At 38.9% G+C, this 27,816-nt stretch overlaps 1 protein-coding gene across 5 annotated transcripts in view; it reads left to right on the top strand.

Moving 5' to 3' along the window:
* GRM1 (glutamate metabotropic receptor 1) overlaps window positions 1-27,816 on the top strand; it is a 195,415-nt gene that overhangs the window by 25,596 nt on the left and 142,003 nt on the right. For all 5 annotated transcript variants that reach the window (XM_026100282.2, XM_064509191.1, XM_026100283.2 and 2 more), the window contains one exon: window positions 14,047-14,296. In XM_026100282.2, coding sequence (XP_025956067.1) covers window positions 14,047-14,296 — 250 coding nt within the window. The remainder of the gene's footprint in view (window positions 1-14,046; window positions 14,297-27,816) is intronic.

Here is a 27,816-nt window from a genome sequence, read left to right as displayed (position 1 = left end):
TGCAAAGGAGATGATAGAGAAAAATTTGCTTTCAGACCACATTTTAAAGAAAAACAGAGTTCATTTTTTTGCTGAAGACATGGATGGTGGAAAATATAACAGTGTTTTAGAAACAAGGAAATACTGTTGATAATACAACAGCTAAACAGTCTGTGTACCGTCTAGTCCCCTTTAGCATGTAAGCAAGCTTTTCCCAGGCCCTGAGCTTCTCTGCTACCGTATATTACAGACTCACAGATTCCTACAACTTCCCTATTCCAAGCAGCTGTGATTTTGTTTCTGTTCAGAATCATACAGATTTAGAAGCATCACTTGTTTAATGCAGTCTAATCACAGCCTCTAATAGGAGAGGGCTCTTCAAAACAGCTTCTCTGAGGCAAACTCCTTTTACTTAAAGGTGCCACAGCTTCACAGCCAGCTTCTCAAACAGCCAAGTCCATGCTGATCTTACAAACAAACTATTCAGCTGTATGAAAAAAACAGCTGAGAAAGAGGAAATTTTAGGATGACTAAAAAGGACATCACAGTGCTGTCCAAAGTGATATGTGACTATGTGTCTCCTATTTATGTCCTAAGAATATTCCTTAGCTTCTTTCTACAGAAGTATGGGAAACTTTAGTTTTCTATGTTCTCTTGGTGAAATCTTGGTCCTGTACTAACCACTGTCAAATCTAACTTGATATCTTGCTTGCTATGGAGGGGAAGGGATTATGTGAGACTCATACAAAGGACCACCAAATCTTCACTTAAGTTTTGCATATTCTTTTCTGGAGAGAGAGAGTTTATGTGGGACTTCACTGGTATACAGCATTTACAGGGATCTGTGCAGTTATCATTTTTTTCTCTAAGAAGATCCTCTTCTCCTCTCCAGATATTTAACACTTTTATGAACCTTTTATGAGCTTGTTGTTGTAAATGCACCTTAATAGCCTTGCTGTTGTGTTTTGTTCTTTTAACACTTGGCTAACATAACACCTATGCTTAATACCAGTTGGTCTTTCTGAAGCTTAGTGGAAGTTCAGAAAAGAGAAAATGAACTGTTCAGCCCATCTGCCAAAAAAAAAAAAAAAAAAAAGAAAAAAGAAAAGAAAATTGTCCAATATAATTGGCAACTGAAAATTTGTTTATTTTTGGAACTCACATGTGTTTTGGTACCTACTTCAATTTCGTCCATTGTATTTGGATTAGACCTAAGAGGCAGATGATATGTGGCCTGAATACATTCTGTGTGTCTGAAGGATTCAGTGTCTTTTCACTGTATATTGCTTCTATTTTGTCACAGAGCATTATGTTATTTCATGCCAGAGGCATGTCAGTGATGCTAGGTTATGCAATGCCAAAATGGAATTTGTAATGTCAAGGGCTTTTGGATCATACATCTATGGTGTCCAGTCAGGATTTCAGGGACTAGTTTTCTAATACTCTGAATTGTGAGGTACGTGCTTTCTTTGTCAAAAGTAGATTTATTGAGTTGCTGGAGTGAAATATTTTGAGTATTTTAGTGCACTGTCTTTCTGCTACGTTTGCACAGATCAGATCCATCACTCTTAATGTCACAAGATGACAGAGACATCCAAATACTCATTTATTGATTCAGTCAGGGCAGAAATGTAGAACACCTTAAAAAACATCATCACTCCTCTGCACATGTGATGGAGACCCTTGTCAAAAATTTCTGGCCTATGTGGGGCTCCTCTAGCTCCTGGTATTGGAACAACTGCACGGGCAACCAAATGCCTCACAGAACCATCCTGCGTGAAATGCTCACTAGGATGCTAGACATATAGCTATATCTGCAGACTGATTTTTCTTCATTCCCACAACTACTAGAACAGACCCAGCTGCACTAGTGTAGCTCTTCGGCTTTTATAGACAGTATGCGTCTCTGACAAGAGCCTTGCTTCTATGTTGGAAGTTGAGTGCCAAAACCAAGGCTGATAGGCAACCCAAATCGGCCTCACAGTCTGCCATCTCATAGCCTACTTTGACAGTGGTTATTTACAGTGTTCCTGGAGAACAGTGTCTTGTCTTGTCTCTCAGTAGCTTCTGTATTTGAATATGTTCAGTATGTGCTCAGTCTCAGTCTCTCTCCTCCAATTTTCCACTAGCCATCAGAGGCAGGTTCAGACAAGCACTGTAATTTTTATAGAGATTCTAGCTTTGCTGGCAGGCCCTATTCTGCATGAATGCACACGAGGAGAGAAGCCTCACACGTGTTGTTCATTGTAGCATTCCTGCTACTTCACAGACCCTGCTATCCCTCTCTGTCCGAGATCACCTCCCTCCCCTTGGCTGCCTTTTCACTCTCAGCCGTGGGTTACAGTGTCCATAAACTGGAAAGGAGCCTGGCAGAGGTGACCCAGCAGCCCACAAAGAGCTGCCTGGTCCCTGGCCAGGTGCTGCTAATCTAGTCTGCTGTGAGGAGGCAGGGCTGGCACTGACCTTGCACTGGAAATGCCTGTGTCCCTTTTGTAACTATCGCTGCTTATCGGGAGGTCTGGAAACACCTGCTGAGCAAGTGGAAAGGAGAAGGAAAATGTACAGTTTTCTCCAGGTCAGCCATCTGAATGCGAGAGAGATCCTAGGCATGATGTGGGAAAAGAAATGATGGGGCCAAGCGGGCTGTGTCCTTTCCTGGTGTTCAGCGCTGTACAAGCCCTGAAGGGCTGTGGTTAATTTGCAGGACATCTGCAGAGGGCTTCTTCACTTAATGTAGTGTGTCTTTCAAGGCATGAGGTTTTTTTGAGGGCCCAGTAAATGAGGCCTTGCTTCCTCTTAAGTGCTTGGATTCAGATTATTTCAACTTGAGGACAAGCAGCTTCTAGGTTTTCTCAGTATTCCTTGTGAGCACAGAGATGCTGTTCTTTAGGAACTGTATATAAAACATAGGGCTGTGAGTATAGGGAATGCAAAATCATATTGTCTTGGAGAACAGACTATGTTTTTGGCTTTCTCCATGAACTGTGTATGTGTTGTTGACAATATATCTTTTCTTCCATTACATAACCCAGGAAAGAGTTATTCTTCTCATTCTCCTCCAACCAACCTTTTCATAGGTCTGCGTAATAATATTACATCTATCTACCTAATGACACGTGATGTTAGAAGAACCATATCAGGAGTGCCGTAAAGGCCGGTTATTCCTGTGGTGGCACTGATTTGGTCTCCAGAGCAGAGCATGCAGGAGGCATCCGGGAGCAGGCTTGTGGCTCAAGCGTGGATGCAGGAGTTGGTCAGTCTGAGGCGTTTTAACTGGGCCATGCTGGCATGCAACCTAGTAAAGCCGTACAGGCACAGACACGCTGCGTGCCTCCAGTAGTCTCCAAAGTATGGCAGACAGGAGCTTGTAGTTCCTGACTATAAAGTTCAGATAACTATTGTATCATTTCTCTATTTTGTCGAAGTTGCCTTGAGGTCATTCTTCTTAGAAACCTTTCCTTACTGCCAAAGTGCAAGGGGTAGGGATTTTTGATGTGAAAGTAAAAAGTACAAATGCAGAAGGTGAGAATGCACATTGAAAATTTTTATTCTTTTTTTGGAGCTTCTAGTGTACAAGAAAGCAATCAATAAAAATGTAGGAAAAAATCCCACCTCATGGTTAATAAATTAGAGATAAACAAGCTGAATATTTGATGAAACCCTGTTTTGATCTTGTTAATTTTTAATCTCCATTTTTCTTGAATTTTTATTATTGATAGTAGTGAACAAATAAAAACTCAGCCAAGAGACAGCATAAGGACATAAAGTAAAAGGCATCTGATTGTTCTGGAGCACCTGCTGAGATGGCATCTCTCATTTGTCTTCATGCAATTTTCTCGTCTTTTTTTTTTTTTTTCCCCAGGACAGAAAAGACTTAATCTCTCTTTTAAAACAGAAGAAAGTCAAGGGGAACCATGCAACGTTCTTTTGTTCATTTTTCTTTATTTACCCAGGTGACCCATCTATAAAGTTCCTTGGTACACCTTAGTAAAAAAGTCATAGGATAACAGATGTATCTGGCTTTAGGAACTTCCTGAATGACACACGGCTTTTAGGATTCAGAAGTCAGAAACTGTAAATAATAGAAATCCTTAGCTTGTTCCAGAAAAGTGGGTGCTAAAAGATAAGATACATTTTTACATGGACTGGCAGCAGTTGCTTAGGTGGCTAAGTTGATACATTAGGTCTTTATATTACTTGGACAGGGTTTTTTGTTGTTTTTTTCAACTGTAATGTTTTACAGTAGAGAAGAACTGGGGCTGAAGGGTTGGAATTTAATTTGAAATTTTTAACTTTCCTGAGTAGTTTAGTTTTGGTATTCTGGACCCAATTGACCCTAATGCTGAGATAAAGGGATAGAGATGAAAGCAAACCGGTCAAGAATGTAAGACTGTCAGTTTTAGAGTTTGTTGTCATAAAGAGTTTTGCTGTTGTGTTTTGTTCTTTTGGGTCTTGGCTAGCTTAATGTTTATAGTTAATACCAGTTTGTGCTTCTGAAGCTTAATGGTAATTCAGAAAAGAGAACACGAACTATTCAGTTTTGCTCTTGATTCACAAGTGGCATTTTTAAGGGGTCTACAATATCTCCCATGTTTTCAGGCTTATAACTTTGTCCTTCTACTTGCATTTCGCAGTTTTTTCTGTCTCACAAGTCTGTCCTTCTGAAGTTCACCCTTTCATATTACCTCTGTGGGAGCTGCACAAAGCAAACTAATCATTTGTTCTTTGCTTGTGGTAATCCAGCTTTTACATTCATTTCCTGTGCTAGTGCTGCCTGGATTCTTGGCATTAAGTCACCTTTTCATCTGCAGACACTACAGTAGCCTGTGGAGAAAGGTATTTCAAACGTTTCACCGAACAGCACCAGATACACCTTTTAACATCATGCAATTTAAACGTTTATACTGTGTTAACCCTTGTGATTATGAAGTCAGTTGGAAATGATAGAAATGAATATCTCACCTCCACTTTATTGATGGGAGGACTGTTCAAAATTAGAATTTGATCTTTTTGTTTTGATTTTTTTTTCCTGTTAGGCTCAAATTCTACAAACACTTGTGCTATGTATTTAACTTTTCTTCTGTAAGTCTTCTAAAGCATCACTGTGAGTAGTCAACTTACCATCTGTGACAGTGTTTGCAGAACTGGGACTTCAGCTTAGGGGTGATGGGAAATATTTTGACTAAACGCTTTTTGGAGGGGGGTTGTTACTGAAAAAAATATTTATAATGTTAAACTCAGTCTTTTTGAAAATGTTGATTCTCTGAAACCGAAACACTTCTGTTTAGATAAATTTTATTTTTGCTTACGCATTTTAGTTTGCTTTTCCTAAGCCCCGTTCTTAAATTGTTAAAAATATGTTTCTGCTCGTCATCTCCAGCTTTCAGTCTCAACATTTAAACCTTTCTGGCTTGCTTTCTTTTTGTATCCATCCCAGAGCCAGGATTCTTGACTGTGTTATTCTGCTTTTTTTTTTCCAGCTATGCTGAGATTGTTCATTACAGATAATTGGTCAAAACAGTCAAAATCAAGAACAAGTTCAGAGTGAGGGTAGTCAGTTCAGATAATATTAGGAAATGATATATTTTCCTCTGAATAATAAGGTTATAATACCCAGTGATTTGATAAAGCATACCTCAAAATAATCTATCTTCTCATTTGCAATAAAAAAGAACTTTATTCTATTTAGATGAATAGTTCCTCTGGTAATGAATAAACTATGATTAGGTATTGTTTTTCAGAAAAAAGACTAAGATTTATTACTTAGGCACTATCCCCAACCTGATATAATTCATATCTGGAGCTGTGGCCCACAAAAAGAGAAAGTATTGGTGCTTAAAAATCAGTATAAACCAGAATGACCTGAAAGGCCATGAACATTTGGATTTGAGGTTATTGCTCAGGTCAGTAGTTTTTTGGGAAGGTAATTTCAGTGAAGCATGTTAACAGGCCATAGGTAGTAACATTTAATATGTCATTTTGCCCACTTAATAAACACCTGATAGTGTAACCACTGAAGTCCTTGACTTCGGCGGGAATGGGTCCAACTACTAACTTCTCTTTAACAAGAAAAAGAGTAGAAAATATACTTCAAAAAGTAATCTCATTTCTAACGTACTTTCCAGACAACTCCTAAAGCCATTGGCAATGTATGTTACTCGGAAATGTTTATAGACTTGCTGACTCTTTACAGAGTATCTCATGATGTTTAGCCTGTGAAAACATACGATTTTTGAGTATCCTTTGTTCACAAAAACCAATAAACCCATTTTTAACTGTCAAGATAGTGGAGAAAGGTCAAAAACCACAATCTCTCTGTGCCTTCAGGGTCAGAAACCAGAAGGCCAATAAAAATACATCTTTTAAACTTTCATTCATTCCCTTACATTCAACCTTTGTTCATATTTGGGTCTTTGTGTGTATGGTTTTTAAGTGCTTAGGGTTGGCATCAATGTTTTAAATCTCGTGCCTGGAGTGTGAGCTAAGGTAATCACATAACTGCAAGGGCATGGACAAAACCGAGCACACACACTCCTCTTTGAAACATCTGCTCATATTAAAAAACAGAAAAGAAAATACAGTTCTCATATTTTGGTGTCCCTTTTGGGTATTCTTTCTGTAATCATTTTTCAAAATGAGCTTACTAACTGTAACATTCACAGCAAGCTTTGAAAAAAAAAACCCAATAGAGATTATTCATAGGAGGGTATTCCCTTTGAAACTTTATTCTTGCAATTAATGTATCCGGTCTCATCAAGAAATGGAAAACACCTGTGACCTGTTGTCTAACCAGTGCCAATCAATGGAACTAACCAAAAATTAATGTTAGGCATCATTAAAATACTTTAATACATTCTGAAGAAAACTGGAAGCTATGTACTGATAATTCATGAACAGAAAGACCAAATTCAGCAAGCAAATTTGTTTTAAGTATTGTATCAGCCAGGGTTTGAGCTGAAATAGTTCCATTAAAATATAAATAAATCTATAAAACTCCTTGTTATATACAAAATAAATAAAAATTGAATGTAGTCTCCGAATATATTTAGAAAAGATATTGGTGGAAATACAAATAGGGCACTTTACCACATTTTGGTTTTACTTATATTGGGAAGTGTAATTTAGCAATAGTACTCATTACTTCAGGAATGACTTCCCCTGTGCTTGCTTTTTTGTTAGGAATATCAATTAGTTGTTCAAGTTTACACACTCGCCTCAATCAGGATGAAGGCTTAAGTGTAACCACTTTATCCAGTAGCAGAGTTTTACTGAAGTTTGGATCTTCCTTACTGAGATAATGCATCCCTATGGTGAGTTCTTGGTAGAATAAGCATACTTTGTAATTAATGACAGAAGGTAGATGAACATTTAATAAAATCATTTGGATTTTTTAGCTAAAATACAGTTCAATTTCTCTGAAAAGTTACACTAGGAGTTTTACCACTATAATAATAATCAAATTCCAATTTTTGGTTTTGTTTTTATTTTCTTCCGTGTCCTCAGTTTTATTTGAATTAAGAAAATGAAAAGACTAACTTGGTCTTGACAGCTCAGTTTTTACATTTCTAGAATGGCTTTAAGTTTTGGAGAAAAAAAAAAAAAACAAGCAGTAAGCACAGATGGCAGAGTTCTTCTATAGCATACAAAAGATAACTCAGTTCATTCATTTAACATATCCTTCTGGGTTTCATCAGGTTAAAGTGCTGTTGATTTGAAATCTGTGGTGAACACAGGGAGTTTTGCCAAAATAGTTTAAAAGAACACAGAGTGTTTACACTGCAATTTCAATTTCTAATCATAATGACTTGCCTTCTCCATCATTAAAGGGCAGTGAGCAATTGCCCTGCAATCTGAACTCTGAAAGGGAAATGTGTGGTTACAGGCTTTAGACGGCAAAGTCCATGTTTGGTGAAGAGTATTCACTGAAATTCTCTGGAAAAGGAAAAGACAAATCCTCTTTGGAGCAACCCATAGCTGATAAAATGCAGCCCCTTCTGGCATCAGTGTAGTTTTAGCCTTGAAAAAGCTATTTTGGGGAAACACGTGAGTATTTGAGCTCTGCCCTTTCCGTGATTGCAGAGAAGCCTGGCAGAGATGGGGTTTGATCGGCTCAAACATCCTGGAAGTTGTGTGCCAATGGGGCTGCTTTCACTCCTCCAGCAGAAGGTATTGCTGTTTTTATGAGTATATTATTTTATGAGTATATTTATGATTGGGATGTATGAAAATAACATAGGCAGACCATTTCTACAATACTTCCAGGTTATATATTTTTTTAATCAATCTGTTACTTTGAACAGCTTTAGATTGTGGCTTTTATTTTTAACTCTCTTAAATAATTTTACAAATATATATGATCAAAGATGTGGACAAATGGCTAGAAGTCATTGAATTACTATGGCTTAAAAAGTTACTGCTGTCAGCTGAGGCACACAAACTGAATATGTGTGTGTTCCCAGCTTGTTATAAGCATACTCGTTAAAAAAAAAAAAAGTTAAACTTTTTCATTCTAGTTTGGACTAAGAGTGGGCACATGATTGTGATTCAATTGATAAGAAATACATTAAGATGAGGAAACACAATCATTTTCTCATTAACTGATCCTGTGCAAAGATGCCCTGCTGGTGCAGGGAAATATTAGTTTAATGTGATAAGGAAGGAAATTGGCACAGAAATGTTAATTTCTGTCTTGGCTTTTTAAAAAAATTCTATTTCTATTTTATGTCTATTCAGGAATCCAAAACCTTCCAGCTCTCCAAAGCTTTTAGTTTGAAAACTGAACCTTTAGTGTCATATTTAACATTGTCATACTCTTTATGAAATAGTTACTGGAACATGTCAAGAACTAACATAGTAATCAGATCATGTCCTTGCTCCACTCTTCGTGGATTGTCTTTGCAGTTGGGAAGCTTTTGTACAGTTTTTCCTTGCTGTTATGTCAGGAGAGGCTCTTGTTCTCCACTTACTCTATCCCTCCTTGCCAAAAAGCAGCTAATTAGCTGAAGAAAAGCGCTATTTTTACAGTGAATCAACACTGAACACTGAAACAAACCGTACCTCTAGCAATGTACAAGCTTGGGAGAGGTGAATGAAGAGACCCTGAGGCTGAGAAAGGAAAGAATGGGATAGAGAATAGTTTGTGACCTGTTATTTGTGAAAAGGGGACCTCCTGTGGTAAAATTGGCCTCTAGTACCCTGCAGTGAGGCCAGATTTGATGGTTGTCTTATTGGTGCACTTCTTTTGCTGTGTGTTTGCAGGGTATGTGTATGGGGATTTTTACCTTTCATCTAAACTCTGGATGCTGCTGCTGTTGAGAGGAATAGATGTGGCAAATAAGCCCTTAATGACAAGGAATCAGTTACCTCACCTGCAGGCATTGCTCCTGGCTCTGCAAGATTAAGTCTCTCTTGCTTCCTGCCTTTTGTTACTTGTTTTAAGTGCATTGGAACATTCTTCCACATGCTGTCCTCTATTTTTTTTACCTTTTGTAGATCTGTCTCTAAAGGGGGTCTCTAAGATAGCTTTTATTTTCTATTGAATTTGAAAGCAGAGTGGGAAGACACACTCAGTCTTCCTCTTTCTCCATTATGGTTTTCCTTCTCTTTAAGATTTTTTTTCCTTTAAAAAAAGGGTTCTAGCCTATATGTCAAAGACTGCTTTCTGTAGCACAAGTATGAGCAGTCCATGTTTCCTCATGCTGCCCCATAAACAAGCTTTATTCTTGAATTAAATTTACTACCAATTTATGAGGGAAACTCTATTTTGTTTTAAGCCCCCTGTAAATGCAGCACTTTCCATCATGTGGCTTGGAAAGATCCACAGCCACTCTGTGCCTCCCTCAAGCAATTTCCACGATTCTCATAAGCATCTGATTGCTGAGACTATATATTCGCTGCATTTCATAAATGAGAAAGAAATGGTTCTCTTGACAAAGAAAATGGGGGCTAAATTTGCCAAACTGCCATAATAAGATGAATGGTATAAACCTTTTATATGGGCTTTGCTCCCCATGCTATTGAAATGTTAACACAAGCAAATAGCATAGCTTCCTTTAGCAACTATGACATGGCTGTAATACTCACAGGAGCAATTTATGAGGCTAAATATTTGAAGTACTTTGGGGATCTTTGAAGCCAAGTATTATACTAGTTCAGTGCTAAGTGTATGTCTGAAAATGCCTTTATTCTGTTGATCAAGATTTTATATACATACATATATATATATATATATATAAATATAAAAGCTAAAACATCATCTTAATGTTTTTGTTAAAATATTTAATGCATAGGAATGCAGTGACTTAGAGTAATTCCCACTTAGCCTGCTCTCACCAGCATCTTCAGGTACATGGATACCTGCAGCAGGAATGGCCTTATGTATGATTTTTAGGGTGGTGAAGCAAAGTTGTCTTTGGCACTGAGAGCACTGTGACACGAAAAAACATCTTAGTAAAATTGCAGCTGTAATAGGGTTAGAATTTACATTTATAGTGCTTTGCAGACTCTGCTTGAAGAACATAAAGAGAATATCTGGTTCTCTGAATAGGATAAAGTTCAGCAGAGCTAAGAAAACAGAACAAAAAGTAAAAATCATTAAAAAAGAAAAAATAGCCTGATATTGCGGGGTACAGAATATGTTACTGGCTCACTGAGCACTTGGGTAGAGGTCACAACGAAAATTGGTTGTTGGTAACCTTAAAATAACAAATGCTTTGGCATTTCATAGCTTATTCTGGTTATAAAAGGACAGATGCAGATAAGATTGGATCTTCTGTTCAATTTCTCTTTCAAAGGAAGAGAAATCCTCAGGCCATGGCTTGATCCTGTGGTAACTCTGACTGACTGCCACCTCGTGCAGACTTCTTGCACTACATGCTCCCATTTCAGCAGTTGCATGCGTGGATTAAAATGGATGTACCCAGCATGCTGGTACAGATGGATATGTTCTTGGCTGCTGCACAGAATTAGTTAGTGTTTTCTATTCTGTATATGCTCTTATATTGTGCTTAGCCTAGTAGATGGGTGCATTGAACAATGCGTCTAACATCTGTCACATATTTGCTTTCTTCCTCACCCTTTCCCCTTGAGGAGGAAGGTGTGCAGCATGCTGTCTTGTTGGGGTAGGCAGGAAATAGACTTTGAAAGGACCTACTGGGTCATCAAGCCTCATCTCTGGTTGTTGTAGATATCTACATTATGTAATGATCTTGTGACCATACCAAGGTCCATTCCAAAAATCAGTTTTATTTCATATGTCCATTAGAAAGCCATTTCTCTACTTTTTTTTTCATGTGACAGTTAGAAAGTTTTCAATTTCCAACCTCAGATTGTTTCTGCCTTGTGTTTGACTATTTGAGTTTGTGTCAGTGTTGATCTTAATTAGCTTTTTCCTTCTATGATCTTTATTGCATTTAATGAATTTATAGGCAGCAATCCTACTTCCTCTTAGTTTATGTTTTGGTATACTGTTGTACTGTTAGTACATGTGTGTGTGAATTTAAGATAGCTGTTGTTACATCAAAATTCAAGCTGGGCAAAAGCGTTCCACATGGATTTAATTTTGTTTTTGTTGAAAATCTTAAGTCTAATTACAGCAGAGTTAACGCTGTACTGAATGTATGAAAAAAATCCCATACTACCCTTTTATTTATGGCAATATTAATTTAGGTAAGAAACTCATTACATTTGTTTTCTAATACGCACTGCCTAAACATCTAATAAGATTCACTTTACTCTCCTGGTTCACCCTAGGCAACACTTAACTGCACGAATAATCCTACTGATTTCAAATGAGACTGTGTTGCGTAAAGCTCCACAGAGGTTGGACAACATGTTGCAATTTGCTTCCAAAGCATAAGGTGGCTGCTAATGGCAGTCAGTACTGAGGCTGTCCTGCTTCAGCCCAGGGACAGAGGCAAATCACAAAAGCAGAACTGCGCTAACTGCCCAGCCCCAGATCTTGGGGTAAATCCCTTGGCGACTGCAGGTTATAGCCTACAAATACATGGAAAGCTTTCCACCTGTGTCCTTCTCAGTGTGTTGCAGCCTGCATGCAAGGGCACGCCGTGTGCCCGAGCGTGGGGTCGTGTGACAAGAGGGACCGCTAGCAGAGCTCCCCTGAGGGTGCCCCGCACTGGGCTCAGCCCTTTCCCTCCTCTCCCTGCAGCAGTGTGGGGCTCTGGCCTCGGTCCTCCTCTGCAGTACATCTGGGCAGACTGGCCCACTGTAGCTGGTGCTAGGACACACTGTCTAAAAAGGCCATGCTGCTGCACTGAAAAATGCATGAGAAACCAGAGCAGTTTGGTGGAAAAGGCAGTGGGACGTGTGAGTTTTGAGCTGGATGCACGAGACCTGACAGATTTGGCTACATCATACCATGACTGTATGGCACTGCATAGTATGTCTGATCTGCTGTAAATCTGCATTTCTGGAAAAAATGCATTCTTTCATTGGATTTATAATGAACACCTGAATGTTCCTTGCAGCATTTTTCTCCGATAGCTTTGCCTTTTGAGCTGGTGTGTGGTTCAGAAGTCCTTGTTGCAATTCACTGTTCGAAACTATCACTGTAAAGGGAGTAGCTGGACCTGTTCAGTCACCCCAGTCTGTGTCTGGAAGTGGTCAGCATGTTCAGTGTTACTCCCTCAAGAACCAGTGCTGAACTTAAGGAAACATTAAAAATATGAATAGCATTCATGCTTCTTTTTTCAAACAATTTATTGTTACTCTTAATAAACATTTTTTTTTGTAATCCACCTTGCCTGATTGACGTTCATCGTAAGTTCTGTCCTCATGGCAGGCATGAACTATTCAAAAAAAAAGTTCATGATTTCACCCATCTCCATAGCTGAAGACAGTTTGAGTTTTGTAAAAATTGTTAAGGCTTCCAAAGAGTATAAATAGAAAAGTAAAGCGAACTTGAAAATTAGCTTCTCTATTATCAGAAACAAAAGTTTAAATATTCCCAAGTTAAGAATAGCTATCTCAGAAACTCTCATAGATAGAAAGTTTCCTCTTAAAAAAGAAACATCAAACCTAATTTTTGTCATGCACACTGGTCGGTCAGATTAGTGCAAATGACTTTCAATATGCAACCAAATCAGAGTGCTTCAAGTTTACATCCATCTTTCAGTCACTGTTAGTAGCGTGGACTGCCTGTGGTACAGAATGATTTAGAATGAAGTCTGCTTTTTTCCTTTGTAAGATTATTATAAGTTAAGCAGCAAAACGGTAACGTGTCCCACCAGCTTGTGCCATTCTGTGTTGGTCTTCTCTTTTGACCGAGTTTTGCTTTTCTGGTGCTTTGTCCTCTGGCTGAAACAATGCTATTGGCGCTTAGATTGTTCTCCTGTTTGGAGAGAGATGAACCTGAAAATAAGCTTCTCTTTACTTCTATGTGCCACTCCCAGCTGTTAATGGGATAAGTTTTCTAGAAGATACACCATTATCATGGACCATTGCCATAAGAAATTCTTAGGGTGGTAGAAGGAGTAGAAAGATCTCTTCAAACTGCTCTCCAATAGTATTATAACAAGAGGGTTGCTTTAAAAAATACTACATTTTATGTGCTGTAGCTGTTCTAAGATGATAATGTCAGTGCTTAACTAAACATGTTGTTAGTCAGAAACAACAGCAGGTGCCTCTTATTTCTTCTAACAGATCAGAGAAGAAACAAGTTAAACTGTATCACCAAGATACAAAACGGTTCTTGACTGTTTTCCTGGAATAGGACAACTGTTATTTTTGCCATAGAAATGTTAATAAAACTTAATCCTTACTGTGTGAGCCGCTTGGTTTCCTTTTCTACCTCTCCATCCCTTTTTTGCCTTTATTGTCCACTGGTAAATCAATGTAAGAAAAGAAACTTGGTGTCCTTGGGTCAGTTAAGATCAAGCATGTGGTATCTTGTTGCTCTACTGAATCCTGAGCATATTTGCTGTGATGGACCTTCTTTGCTCTCACTTCTGATAATGATGGTTGATTTTTGAGGAAAAACTAGCCCTTCTGTATCCCAGACCCCTTTAATTTGTTAGATGTGTGATGTAATATCAGCTTTTGTTTAAACAGGCAATTACGGGGAAAGTGGAATGGAAGCCTTCAAAGAGTTGGCTGCTCAAGAAGGTCTCTGCATCGCTCACTCTGACAAGATCTACAGCAATGCTGGGGAAAAGAGCTTTGACCGCCTGCTTCGGAAGCTACGTGAAAGGCTGCCCAAGGCCAGAGTGGTGGTATGTTTCTGTGAGGGAATGACAGTGAGAGGGATCCTCATCGCCATGAGACGCCTGGGAGTGCTTGGGGAGTTTCTGCTAATTGGAAGGTAAGGATTTGGTGGTGATTTCATTGCATGTCCTCTCCCTTGCATCCTGAAGGCAGCCCTTTCATTTCAGAACAACACAACTTCGGCTACCCGCTATTTAGATATTTACTTGACTAATGAACAAAAAGAGGTGGCAGGATGGCAGGGCTGATCTGAGGAAGCAGATAAGAAGATGTATGCCAACCTTATCAGTGTTGTTTAAGAAAACTGATGTTTGCTTCAGCAAAAGTTATTACCTGGAGTTTTTTATATATGACCTTTGTTTTGGTGCTTTCACATATTCTAGAGGAATGTTTCATACTCAGGTTTTAGAATCTAAGTTAGGAATGAAGAATACTGACTTTAGAATGTGACCTGGAAGTGTGAGGCACAAGAAAATTTGATGTGTTTTAATAAGGCTAGAGGCACTGAATTTATCCTGATCGTTTTAACACTGAAATTATCAAATGGTTTTGATTACTCGAACAGTTTCTACAGCTTTACATCCTGGCATTTTCAGCTACATACTTTATTCTGACCTTTGATATTGAGGGCCAGGGCACTGATATTATGCAGACTTGTTTGTTTCTAAAATATCAAACTTGCTGATGGCCAAGTTGTTATGTATACATGTTTTGATATTTTCAGAATAATTTCCAGTGCAGAGGTGTATATTGGATGGGCAAAGATCATTTTATCAAAATGAGAATGGTTCTTTATTTCTTCTACAGTTCATCAATCCTTTGTAGATATTCCCTGAAATATGGTCATTCTAGTTCTATCACTATGGTCTATCTGCATTTCCATTTTTGTGATAGTTCTAAATTTAAGGCTTTTTTGACTCTCACCTTGACTTTTGCAATGTCTTCGCCTGGCTTTCTGTTTGGATCAAGTCTGTTCAAATGATGAAAGCTGACATTTTCTGTCTTGTCTGTTAGATTGATAATGCTGTTTTTTAATCCCTCTATTCACTCTTTGTTTCTTTCAAACACCATTCCTTCAAGGCCTTTAAAAGTTGTCTCCTTACCTCCTTAACTTCTGTTGTCTTTTTATTCTGTTGTCATTCTGATCTGTCAGCCTTCTTTTTGTCCCGGTCTCTCCATAAAGTCTTTCTGCCTGCCTTTATCATGACTGGGATGCTCTCCTTTAGCTCTGAGCTGTATTATTGGTCTTTTCCTGAGCACATCCCTCTTTGAAACCCACAGTTATGATTTCCATAAATCAGATAGCTAATCTGGCCTAGCTAATCATCTGGAGACAATCGATGGGTTTGTGTGTGCAGTTTTTGGACTTATCCCTCTCCTTTCATCATTTCTTTTTTGTTGCAGTCTTTGTGATCTATGTGGAGAGGAGACTTTATCTCTAGAAGTGTGTGTAGATAGGATATAGCACATTTGGAAAGCCATCAGCATTAAAATAAAAGAAAGAATAAGCTGGTTATGAAAATGACGTTATGTTTTAGAGCTGTGCATATGCTTTTCATCTGCATCATTCAGTACACACCAATTGAATAATGGAACATTTCAGGACTGACATGTTTGAAGTATGTTATTTTTTTAGTGAACAGAAGAACTCACTGTAATAAAATTAGTCTGGGTCATGTTATCCTTCCTCATTCTGTAAATGTCTTAGAGCCTTAGGCAATGTTATGCATTCTTCATGTATTATTTTCACACTTAGTGGTGTCTTATTCGTCAACCTGATTTAGGTGCTCTCTCTTGACACTGGCCCTGTGGAGAGCTAGAGGAAAACAGGCTCCTACATTAAGCACCAAAGCTAGGTACTTCAGTAAACCAGGGTTTATACCACTTTTGGGCCTTTTGCTTGGCCCCCTACTTTATGGATAAGTAGAACACTTTAGCTTCATATTTTGACTAAAAGCTTTAACCAGGCAGTATACTGCTCTAATCAGTTCAAGTATTTGACTTGGAAACTCCCCAACAGCATTGCCCTGATTTTTCTTATCAGATCTTCTCACCTATTAAATATTAATAGCTGGAAACATATTTGAAAATCACAGTGTATTTTTTGCATAGACTTTCACATAATATTCTTGTTTTATTTTGTATAAGCCTTGGGTGTGAGAGAGTGCTTTTTAGAGCTGGGTGGGCTGATCTGCTTGTAAAACAATCTGGCTATTGCTGCGCATGGTCTAGATTGTGCCCAACAGCTGCTTGAAATAAAAAATATTATAGGGCTTGCACATGTTTTATAAGTGTTTGCAGATCTAAAAGAAAAGACATTTTCTTTGAATTGTCCTAATTAAGTGATTTTAAAAAATGGCAGATCTAGCAAACTTATTCATGAGTGGGTTGCAGTGAAACTGCAGTGCTATGAATTTGGTCATCTGAATACAAATGGGAACCAAGGCATAGATTGACATTACTCTGACATACTCTTGAGTCATGTCTATTCAAATACTTAGCTAAGCAAAAAACCTCATGCATTTTAAGAACATTCTTTTACTCGAGGGAAGTGGGAGTGAATGTGAAATCAAGATGTTTTTTGGCAATAGTGAGCTAAACAAAGCCTTTAATTTACCCACAGGTGTATTATCAGCCACACTGTATGAACCCCATACTCTGCTCTAACTCGCTATAAAGAGGAAGCCTTTATAAAGGGACACCTGGCTAACTAGCTCTCTTCCTGATATATTGTCAACGTTGCTGTTGATCAAAGTGGACAGGCACAGCTTAGCTTAATCAAATTCTAGGTATCAGAAAGAGCTGGGAGCTAAATTTGACTTTGGTGTAATTTGGGAGTGATACATTGGGAATTGCGGGGTGCAGGGGGTTACACGGAGCCAGGGCTCAGTCATCTAAGGCTGGGGCCTTCTTCAGGATGGGCTGACTCTTGTAAAGCATGGAGTTAGGATCTATTTGTGCCACGTCTAAGCAAGTGTTCCCAAACTCAGGCTGGAGATTTGGCTAGAAATTCAGTCTACTTTGCTACTGCAAGAGGAAATCTGTCCTATTCGTGAGGAGGGGAGAAAAGGGAATTCCTATTTCTGAGTCTAGAGGGAAGCTGGGATAGGACTGGAGGAGAGGTTACACTCTCCCCTAAGGGAGAATGGAAGATTCTCATCCTGGCACAATGTCAGAATGTAGCAGAGAGTCCAGTAAGAAAACTTATTAAGCTATGAAAGTAAGGACCATAAAAAGAGAAAGGAGAAGGAAAAAAAACTTATCAAGGCTTTGCTTTTTTTGAAAAAAAAAAGGGTGATTGCAATAGTATTGGAGCAAGCAGTGCTGGCAAAAATTACACTAAGGAAGTAAGCTGTAGCCTTCAGGGAATTCAAGTGATAGCTCTTTTAACACAAAGTAATCATGATGTGAAATGACTGTGTAGAAAGATACTAGACATGATGAGTCTGTGTTTATGCAGGCCTCTTTTATATTACTTGATAAACACAAAATAGGTTCTGCAAAAACCTTGCAAGATATGTGAGTCTCCTGTACATGCTCTGGAACGGTACATCAACACAAAAGTATGTAAATGACTTGCCAGTATCTGTACAGGTAATGCAAAACAAGCGGAAGACATGGAAACAAAATCCCCGATTTTAAGTGCTGTTCTGAGATCAACGGAGGAGAGACATCCTAGATAAATAGTTGGAAATGAAAATGCTGTTTGGTAATTCAAAGCTCTCTAAAACTCCTACATGAAATAGTTTGTGTAAATGTATGTGGAACCTGAGGAAGAAAGGGAGGCGCTAGTACATACACTGTTTTTCAATATTACACTTTGTAATGCAACGTATGCTGCTCGACTTCTGTAGGCTTTGCAATGTGTTAGTATTGCTCTATGGGCTGTTGTAGAACTATGAATTTTAAGTGTTGGTAGGGTGACTTCTCCTGAAAATATGGACACTTGGCAGTGACAATATATTCTCTGTGAGCCTAGTGGATGTCATTGGGCAAATCAATTCTCTTTCTATATCTAACAAAGCCCTTTGCATAGGGTGACACAAGCATCAGTAAATACAGTGCTTTCCATGTACAGAGTGTGATGAAAATTTCCATGACTGTCCTCCCTTCACAAGCCAGGATTAATAAGTTTTTTTGCCATTTAACTTCACACTTTTAAAAATACTGACAAAGTGTTCATGTTCAGTGGTAAAACACAAGTTTTATGGTCATATATGATACTGGTGACCAAAAAAAATCTACAGTTAGGAGACGAAAGTGGAGATTCTAATGACGAAGACTATCTTTGAAGTCTGGCTGCTACATTTTATTGCAGAAAATGGAGGCACACTGAAACAGTTTAGTCTTCAGATTTTTTGGGGGGGGTGAACACATCCTCGGGAAGGTGTCATTTAGCAGACCCTACTAATTGATATGCTGGACCCACCTCAATTTTGCTTTGATACAAGGCATTACACTAGCATAAAACCAGCCAGGTCTGAGACAGCCTAGATAATATTTGCATACAATTCAACTTGCATCACTGATCATAAAGTCCTGTTGACCTAGCAACATGCCTTGGTAGTACCTTAGAAATTTCTTAAGTTGGCTTCAGTTATTTGTTCCCAGCAAGTTTGGGTTGTGATGGGCAGCATTTCCTTCTCACAGGCTCCTTAGGGGCTTAATTCTGTCACGACTTCTGCTTATCATCCCCTTGTCACCCTTCGGGAATGTAATGAGATGACATGGATTGTGCTGCCCACAGGATGATAACAAGTAGCTCTATCTCTTTCAGTCAGTTCTGATATCACTTTTTTGCAATGGTGAGTAAGTGCGCAAAGGCATTTGGAGCTCTGAAGAACAGCTGGCTCTAATCTTCTAATAGAAAGTCCAAGATAAGGTAAAGAAGCAATTGTTTCAGGGTGTTGCTAAAAATCCGGATTTCTGATGGTCGTTGGACCTTGTCCTTTGGCACCAAAGGTACAGTGTTGAAATCCTGAGAAATCAAGTCATGATCACCAAAAAAGTGCAAGCAGTATCACAAATATCACTTTACATAATTGTCTAAAAAGAGTGCCTGTCTCTTCCTCACAGGTAAGTCTCTGGTGCTGGTGGCTCATATGTAACTTACAAAGTGACTGAGAATGTTCTTCTGCTAGCTTGGGAGCTTGGTCACAAAGATGATGTGGACTAAGGATATTGCTCTTCTTTTAAGTTAGACTAGCAGCTGAACAGAATATGCTGTACTCTGTCTAGTGCACAGTGTCTTCAGTTACCACAGGCTCTCTCCCAGCCCATGAAAATTCGTTGGGAAATTTCTACCTTCTCCAAAAGGAATTAAGTGTTTTGCAGGCCAATACTTTTAACCCTGCTTCCAAAACAATGCAACTAACTTCTTAAGTATGCAAGAGTTGCAAAGAAATCAGTAATAGCTAACAGTATGTTGGCAGTGAAAAAATCACCTTGTGCTAGCCCAGCGTATGTAGAATAGGTATCAAGCCTTGTAAATCTGGCAGAAAAGTAGACTTCATACTCTGTTGCTCATGCTAGTGTTTTCCATCCACTTGCTATGAGTAGAAATGTGGTGTTAGGAAAACTGGTAGTAATCAAGTACTGCCAAGCATGTATGATGGAATTCAAACCACTAGAATACCATGTGCTGTTTTTTGCGGGGGGAGGGGAGTGAGGGGGGAAGACACTTGAGTGAGAAAACTAATCGTGGTTCAAAAGCCTAAAGTAAAGGTAGCAACACATGTGGAATGCTGACAAATACAAAGATGTTCATTTAAGCAACAAGAGACTTACCACACTGTTTACAGCAGGAAGAGGACTGACCCATCTTCTTGCCCCACTTCTTCCCCTCCCCCAAGGCCCAAGTGACTGGTATGGGGTCTGTCATTGCTGTTGATGCTCCAAGTCAGTGGAAGATTCTGTATTTAATTACCTCTTTTGTGGAGACACAATCAGATGTTTAGCTGGGTTTGGATCCAGATTACCAGAATGAAATTCAGTTAACTGCCATGAAACAGAGAAATCACTCACGATTAATCCTCAAATACTTTCATAGTCAACCACATACAAAAGCTGGATACAAAGTTGGCAGTTAAGCAAAATATTGTCAATGAAGATAGTCCTGACTGGCAACATCAGCCCATTTCGTGAACGTTATCAAGGCTGGTAACAGGATCCATTGATAATTTTACATTTTAAAATCTGGAACCTCAGCATATGTCAATCAGCATGAATTTGTAGTACTTACTACATTACAGTTCAATTTGTAGTCATAATTCAGCATCTACTAACTGATGGCAGTATGGATGAAAATGCTATGTGACACAGGAAGACTCTGAACAGGTGTGTTTTGTTCACCCTCTAACCCAAAATAGTATCAATCTATGTTAAAATGTGATTACATTTCAAGTGTAAAATACAACTGTTATAGTAGAACTGCATTTGATTTGCAGCAATTTTCAATTTCTCTGTAGTTTACATTTAGAGCTCATCAATAGCACTTCCATGACTTTTGCTTGGTGATAGTGATGATGAATTAAGCATAAGACTATGGATTATTTAGCTGAGATTTTTAGAGAGCACTTTTGTGCTGATGTTAACAACAGGAATGATGTTCGGTTATTCAGAGACAGAGACCCAGAAAACAACCAGATCTAATTGCTGTCTAGACTCCTGTATCAATTACAATGGATTCTTCTTGTTTTTTTTCCCCATTCCAAAGGACACAGCATTCTCTACACACACTCTGAGCTGTCTTTTTGATCACTTTTACTGTCCGAAATACAAAAAATGAACCCATTGGTTTTGATGGTAAAATGTGATTTAAATATTACAAAATATAAAGCTCCATAATTTCTTCAGGCTTAATTTCTTGCTTCTAAACAACAAACTAATCCCCTATTTTTCTGTGAAAACCAGAAACTAAAGATGAACCTTTACTGAAATACTTTATTCATTTTAATATGATATATAAGAATTGTTTTTGTTTCCTGCACTTTCTTGGTCTAAAAATAATTTTCTCCACTTAGTATTGAAATATGTAAAATCACTGATAACTGTTCCAGTCTTGTATCACTAGAAAAAAGTTGTCATTAAGGATAAGATATTGACAGAAGGTGACCAGGAATTGCCTAAGCTATGTTCATGCAAACAACACATGTTTTGATAGGAACAAGAGCAATCTAGAGCAATCTAGGAAAAGATAATTCAGGTTATAATTTAAATGCCTTTGTCCCGAATCCTGGAAGGCAGAGGCTGGAAAGCTTTGGAGCTCCTGTGAACAATCAGCTGTCTGTATTTTCAGTGCAGCAGTCAAGTGAAGAGGACTAAAAAGGCTCTTCTCTATTTAAGGGGAAACCTACGGTGGCAGAGATATGGTCAAACATGGGATATGTGGCTCTAATGAAATTATTAAGAAATTACTTCCAGGGCTGCTTGCTAAGGGCCTTTGGCTCATTGACCAGGGAAAGGAAGACACACAGCAGGACATGATTTGTGGGGAAAGACCACATCTTTTTTCATATTATCCAATTTTCGTTCACTTTTCCCCTTTCCTTTAATAAACGTCTTCAGCCTAATGGCTTTGCTGGAGAACCCTTGCTCTCTTTTTAAGGCTGAAAAATGTGCCCAACATCCAGCGTTCTGAGGAGTTGAATTTATCTGAAGGGAAACTAGCTCTGAAGTATCTGTATGAACAGGTAAAGAGGAAATTTCAGACCATGCACAGGTTGTAATTTGGCAGCCAAATACACAATGTATTTTTTAAAGCTGAAATAGAGCTGGAATCAAGGCAGCTGGCCCACAGTGATAGACCCTTAGTCTATTGCTTCCCTGCTGAAATTTTCAGCGGAGGCAAATCCTTTCCAAATGTGGTAATTCTGTGGTGTGGTGGTGCCTTGGGAACCGAAAGGATGTCAAGAACTTGCTTCCCAATGGCAATCCTGGCACTTTCATGTTACTAGTTCCTCTTCAGGACCACCAATCTGTTTTGATAGAGGACTAAAAGATTCCAGTTTTGTTGAGCTGGCTGACTCTTGCCCACATTTCACTTCAGTTATTACTATATGCCTTTTAGTTTGCTTATTTGTACCTGAGAGAAGGGGAAATCAAAAAAAGAATTTTGTTTCAAAGCCTTGCAAATTCACTTCTGCCTGATAACTGACCTGACACTTATTTTAACAGGCTTCAAACCATATGCATTATTCACTATGAACTATTTGTGGGTAAGCTTTGGTACCTTAGGCTCATGCAATTATTTTCCATGCTGGCGATTTGGCTGTATGTATTAGTTCTGTGGGAAGTACATTTAAGTTTTCATCTTGGCTGTCTTTTCCTCAAAGTCTGGAGGGCTGCAATACAAGTCAGATTTAGTTAGAAAGAAAAATGTACTACTGTTGTTTAGTTCAGTAGAAATAGAACATGTTATTTTTCCGCTTTAAAGAATAAAACGAAATTCTTTGGTTTTACTCTGAAGAGGACTTCACTAAGAAGAGGATAAATAATCATTTCTTGTATGTTAACATGATGATTAGGAAAACTGCATAATAGGTCAGATTTAAGCACTTCTGTATGCAGGAATGACAGCCTGAATGTGAGACCAGTTATGATTTCTGCTGGTTTCTCACAGCAGAATTGTAAACTATTTCTAATGGAGAAACTTCTAAATTTTCTCTAGTCTTCTTTTAATACATCTCTGAAAATACATTTTTCTTCCTTTCTCCTTCCTATTTTATATTCATTGTATTCTTCAGTTGTTCCTTGCATGCTGCATCTCATTCCTTGCATCTTCATCAATCTGTTCCTGTTCTACCTGCCCCCCCTTTTTGCACGAGCCCGAAGATTTCCCTGTCAATTATCGTACTGGACTCTTCAGCACCTGCTACCATTACAGGGCTTTTATTTTTGTGGTAAAAAGTCTGCATTGTTGGCATAATTTCCTTTCTGTGAAGTCAGGAGACATTTTAGTGTTTTATTCATTGTGAATGGAGATGAGCATAATGTGCTCTTGAAAATCGTACTCATAGTACTGAGATCCTTGAGGAACACACTGCTTTGACAACTTGTCTGCCCCATCTATTTGCTCCTATCATGTTAGGCAGATTGGTGCTCTACACACCTTTATGAAAGTCTCCCTCAGTGCCATATTTAAGCAGACCTAACAGTTTAGTAGTGATGTATCTTGTTCTTGTTTGTGGATATAATTCTTAATGTGACAGCAGTTAACCCCCCTCTCCCCCCAGGCCAACAAAAGTCACTGTGCAGCTTTGTAAAACTAGCACCTTTATTTTATTCATCTGTTCTTGATGTGGACTTTGCATCATTATTGTCAATAAAAAAAAACTGTATGAAGCATTGATTATTATTATTTTAACCACTATTACCTGTACAGCCTTGAAATGCTACCAGGAGAACTGACTTTAATCTGGTTTCATATGTTATCATCAAAATTTTAAATTAAATTCCGAGGGTTGGCAGTGATGTAAAGGGAAAGACCAGGCAGGTGTTTTGATTTTGCAGTGTGGCAGTTGATAATTTTCTGAGTTACAAACTCAGTAGATGTGAGGATTCTCTAAGAGTGAATATAATGTAAGCAAATGAAATGGATGTTGAAGTCTACTGAAAATAACACTGCTGCTAAGGCCATTGCCAAGACTGATTTACCATGGAACACCTAGAGTACAAAATCAGATGTGTTAATCTCCATGCATCTCAAATGAATTTGTCTCAGCAGTGTGGCAACAATGTATACTAAATGATCCCAGAAAGGGGATGGAGAGTTTAAAGTCTTCACAAGAAACTTGCTACCTTCTCTTCAGTAAGAATCGGAATGAGAACAGATGATAGAGCATAATAAAGTCTCTTGAGAGCTCCATTGTCCACATATGATTTTTTTCCCCTGTTTGCCATTACGTCTGTTGAAAAACTTCTTAGATGGGAAGTATACTCAAGTAATTGCACAACCTGCTACTCCAGCAAAGGTGAGAGTTGCAATCTTAGCAGAGAGATGCAGGTAGAATTTAAGAAGCAGGAAAGCTAAAAGCCTAAGAAAGAAGAAGTGGTGATAAAATGTAGAAAGAAAGCGACACAATGCAGGGAAGAAGGCAAAGTGTGGAAGCAGGAGTGAGTGAGTTAGAAGAGACACAAAAAGATAGTTTTTTTTGGTTTTGGGCAATGATCATTTATTCTGTGATTCAGACTGAGATGTGTAGGATAAATGAGTTGGGCAAAGTCATGCACAGTGACTATAAATTGCACAGATGCAATGGAAGCAGAATCATGACTTCAAACCAGAGAAGGTGGTGGACTATTAACCCACCAGGATTCAATACAGGAATGCTACTGTTGTTACTAAAGCTCCCTGGTAAAACAGTGAGGACTGAATTTTGTTTTCATAGTTTTGTGAATCATGAAGAACCTTCTAGGCGACAATGCTGTTAAAGCAAGTGTGAACTGAGAATAGTGTTCCAATACTACGCGTTGACCTATTAGAAGAGGAAAATGTCCATGTGTTGTTTTTGTCAGTGGTGAACATCCAAAGCTTATGATTCAAAGGAATGTCCTTTAAGTCTACTTTTTTTCCCTCCTCTGTGGGGAAAAAACATCTCTTTTCCAGAGAGTATTTGCTGACTGGCTGATTTGTCTCAAGCCAGATGATTGACATTTCTTGTCATGTTCATCCTCAGTAGGGAAACTGCAGATGTTATGCTTCTTTGTTAATGTCTGATTCTTGTTTAAAGCTTACTAAGCTATTTACTTCCAGAATAACTCAGTGGCGTCTGAGAGTTCCACACATTAGTCTGAATAGAAAAGTATGTCTTCTGCCTACTTTACATTTGTTGGCTTTCAATTTGGTAAAGTCTTCCTAATGAAAAGAGAACGAGAGTCTACCTGGATTCATTTTTCATTGTTTGTTAGACATAACATCTTGTTTGTCCTCATGTCTCTTTCCAACTAAATGCAGTGTTTCAAGGGTTCTGCAGACTACAGGGCCAATTTTTTAGGTCTGAGCAGTGCTGGGCCCAGTGCCACACAGACAGCGGGGCCTTGGCTCCCAGCTGGGTTTACTGGTCACTACTGCAACTAATGAAAAAGATATTTCCAAACTGAACAAAAGTAATGCAGGGAGAGATACAGGAAAGATGACAGATGACTCCCCCTGTCATCCCCCCTTTTTTTCCTTGCAGTGCTAGGATAGACTATACCTGCTTGCTAAAGCCCAATTTTGACTTTGCCTAGGGGTAGCAGCCTCTTGAGGGATTGCATCAGTGAACATGGTGTTCAAGACCAGCATGAGCAGCTATGGCACCCTTCCCAATGACCACGGAAGGAGAGTGGCTAGGCATCTGGAGGGGGAATTGTCCATATAGCAAAGGGTGGTGTCCTCTCCCCCCCTTCCCCCGACTGTATGGGCATACTGAGCAAAGCTTCAGTTTCTCTGAGAGAGCTCCAAAAACAGATACTGTGAAGTGACAGAGACCTACTTTAAGTCCTTCTTCTTTTGGCTTGGACCAGTGGGGGTTGCTGTACAGAATCTAGTCCTTCATCTTTAAAAACTTTGTTTGCTTTATGTTGGAGTCCTTGGATTAGGGAAAATTACTTCTATGAGTCAGTTGTAATATCCAGGGCTGTGTAAACTATGACTTTGGGACTGCAGTTCCTACTGCAGAACTAGGCTTTACAATCTAAGAGCTACTGTTTCTTCACCTGTTATTTTAACAGGTTCAGATTTACTTTTCCTGTTAGCCCCAAACCACTTTTATGTGTCACCAAGCAAGGAGAGCTTCATGTACTCACCTCTTACCTGTCCAGATTCTCCAGCTCTCTGCTTCTGGCAGCCTCCGAAATGAACTTCATACACTATTAATGCCTAAATCTGCAGCGTATTGGAAGCTGGAATAGTGGAGACATTGCAAAAATAAATTGAATTTAACATACAAAAAGACAACGATTATTGTGCTGACTGCATTATTCCATGTTGTTTGCAACTTAATAAAAAGCTCTGTGATTCATTCAAATGAAACTGGCACAAGTTTTCACTCTGAGAAGCAGAAGGAGCCCTGCTGTGTAGCTGAAATGCACCCCCTCCACCCTCCAACCCCCCCAATAAGGTAGATACTGATTTACATCCCTCTTGAAGGAGCCCAGTTCTATTGACAGTTATGGAGTCAACAGGGAGCTAAATGACAGGGGAGAATGTACAGAAGGCGAAACAGCTGTACAGTGCTCTGGATTACATGTATTCGCTTCTCTTGGGTTTGCTATATAGGAATCCGATTTATGCAGTAGTGTAACAGTAGTCAAGGGAAAACAAGCCACAGTATTTGGGTCTGTGAAAGGTATGTGTCTCCAGCTGCTGCTTTTTTTTCTTTTTTTTCTGTCAAAGAGTAGGAGGAGTGATGCATTTCTTCCTTCAGAAAGTTCAGTGGCTGAACTAAACATTTTGGAGGAAGTGTTTATAACAAACTGAAATGACTTTTAATGAGTTTGATAGTTTTTCCTCTTCCCAGCAGGAAGAAAAATATTATCCTTTGCCAGTCTGGAACATTTTTGTTAAACCCAGAACAATGTCACGTCAATTTCAAAACAAATATGCTATTTCAAAATAGAAAGTCAAAATGTTTTTATTTTGAAAATATTGAAACTATTTATTCTAGAAAATGTCAAAATAAAACATCATAATATTTAACCTCCATGCTTTCCAAATTGGTGAATAATTATGATCTCCCCACAAGTGTAGTTTCCTGCAGATGTACTATTCATTGGTTTCTTTGTAGTTTTAATAACACTTCTGAAGTCTCTGCTGATTACGGCCATATACCATACTAGTATATGGCTGGCTCCATATACCGAAAATTTCCCACCATTTTCAATAGTCTGAGAGACTATCCTGTTCTCATAGATGACATTTGTAATAGATCCCTTCAAAATTATTTCTTTCTGAACAAAAGCAACACAATATAATAATTATGTAGACTCAAGTGCTTAGGAGGACGGGACTTTGCAAGGCTTTTCCTCAGCAGCACTGGATATCACACAATCACATCAAAACCATCATCTTCTCTATGATGTACTGCATCCCCATACAATATTGACTCAGCCTGTTAGAGGCTCTCTCCCAGGGTACCTGAGTGAGGAGGTCAGTCACCCTGAGCTCCCTAGGCAGGTCTGCATCACCTCCAAAGACATGCTTTATGTGTTGCTCTGTCCTGGATTGCCTCCAGGAGGAACAGTGCGGCTGTTCCTCCCATGTGGGCTTCCCGCTTCTATGGTTCACGGAGGGGTGGCAATGCTCTCGTTCTCTATGGCTTTATTTAAAAAAGTCAGCAAAGAGTCAGAAGCCAGATCAGGGGTTCTGTAAACAGCCCCGCACACCTCCCAGATTAAATTTCATGGGGGGGGGGGGGGGTTCATCCTCCTGAATCTCCTTGGACTCCCTTCTATTCCTTTCTTGGGGGGGGTGGGGGGTGGGGAGGGAGAGGCGTGTGTGCACATCCGTGTGTCTCTGACCATCCGTCCTTTGACTTGGTCATTTTCCCATTATGTTTACTGACTCCTTTGCCTTTCACAAAACTTCCTCAGATTACTGTATTTTACCTTGTGTAGGATTCTTCTGTTAGATCCCCT

Source organism: Dromaius novaehollandiae, chromosome 3, assembly GCF_036370855.1.
Source record: "Dromaius novaehollandiae isolate bDroNov1 chromosome 3, bDroNov1.hap1, whole genome shotgun sequence".
In the NCBI taxonomy this organism is placed as follows: domain Eukaryota; kingdom Metazoa; phylum Chordata; class Aves; order Casuariiformes; family Dromaiidae; genus Dromaius; species Dromaius novaehollandiae.
The sequence above is the reverse complement of the archived record's forward strand: the minus strand, read 5'-3'. Positions and strand labels throughout refer to the sequence as shown.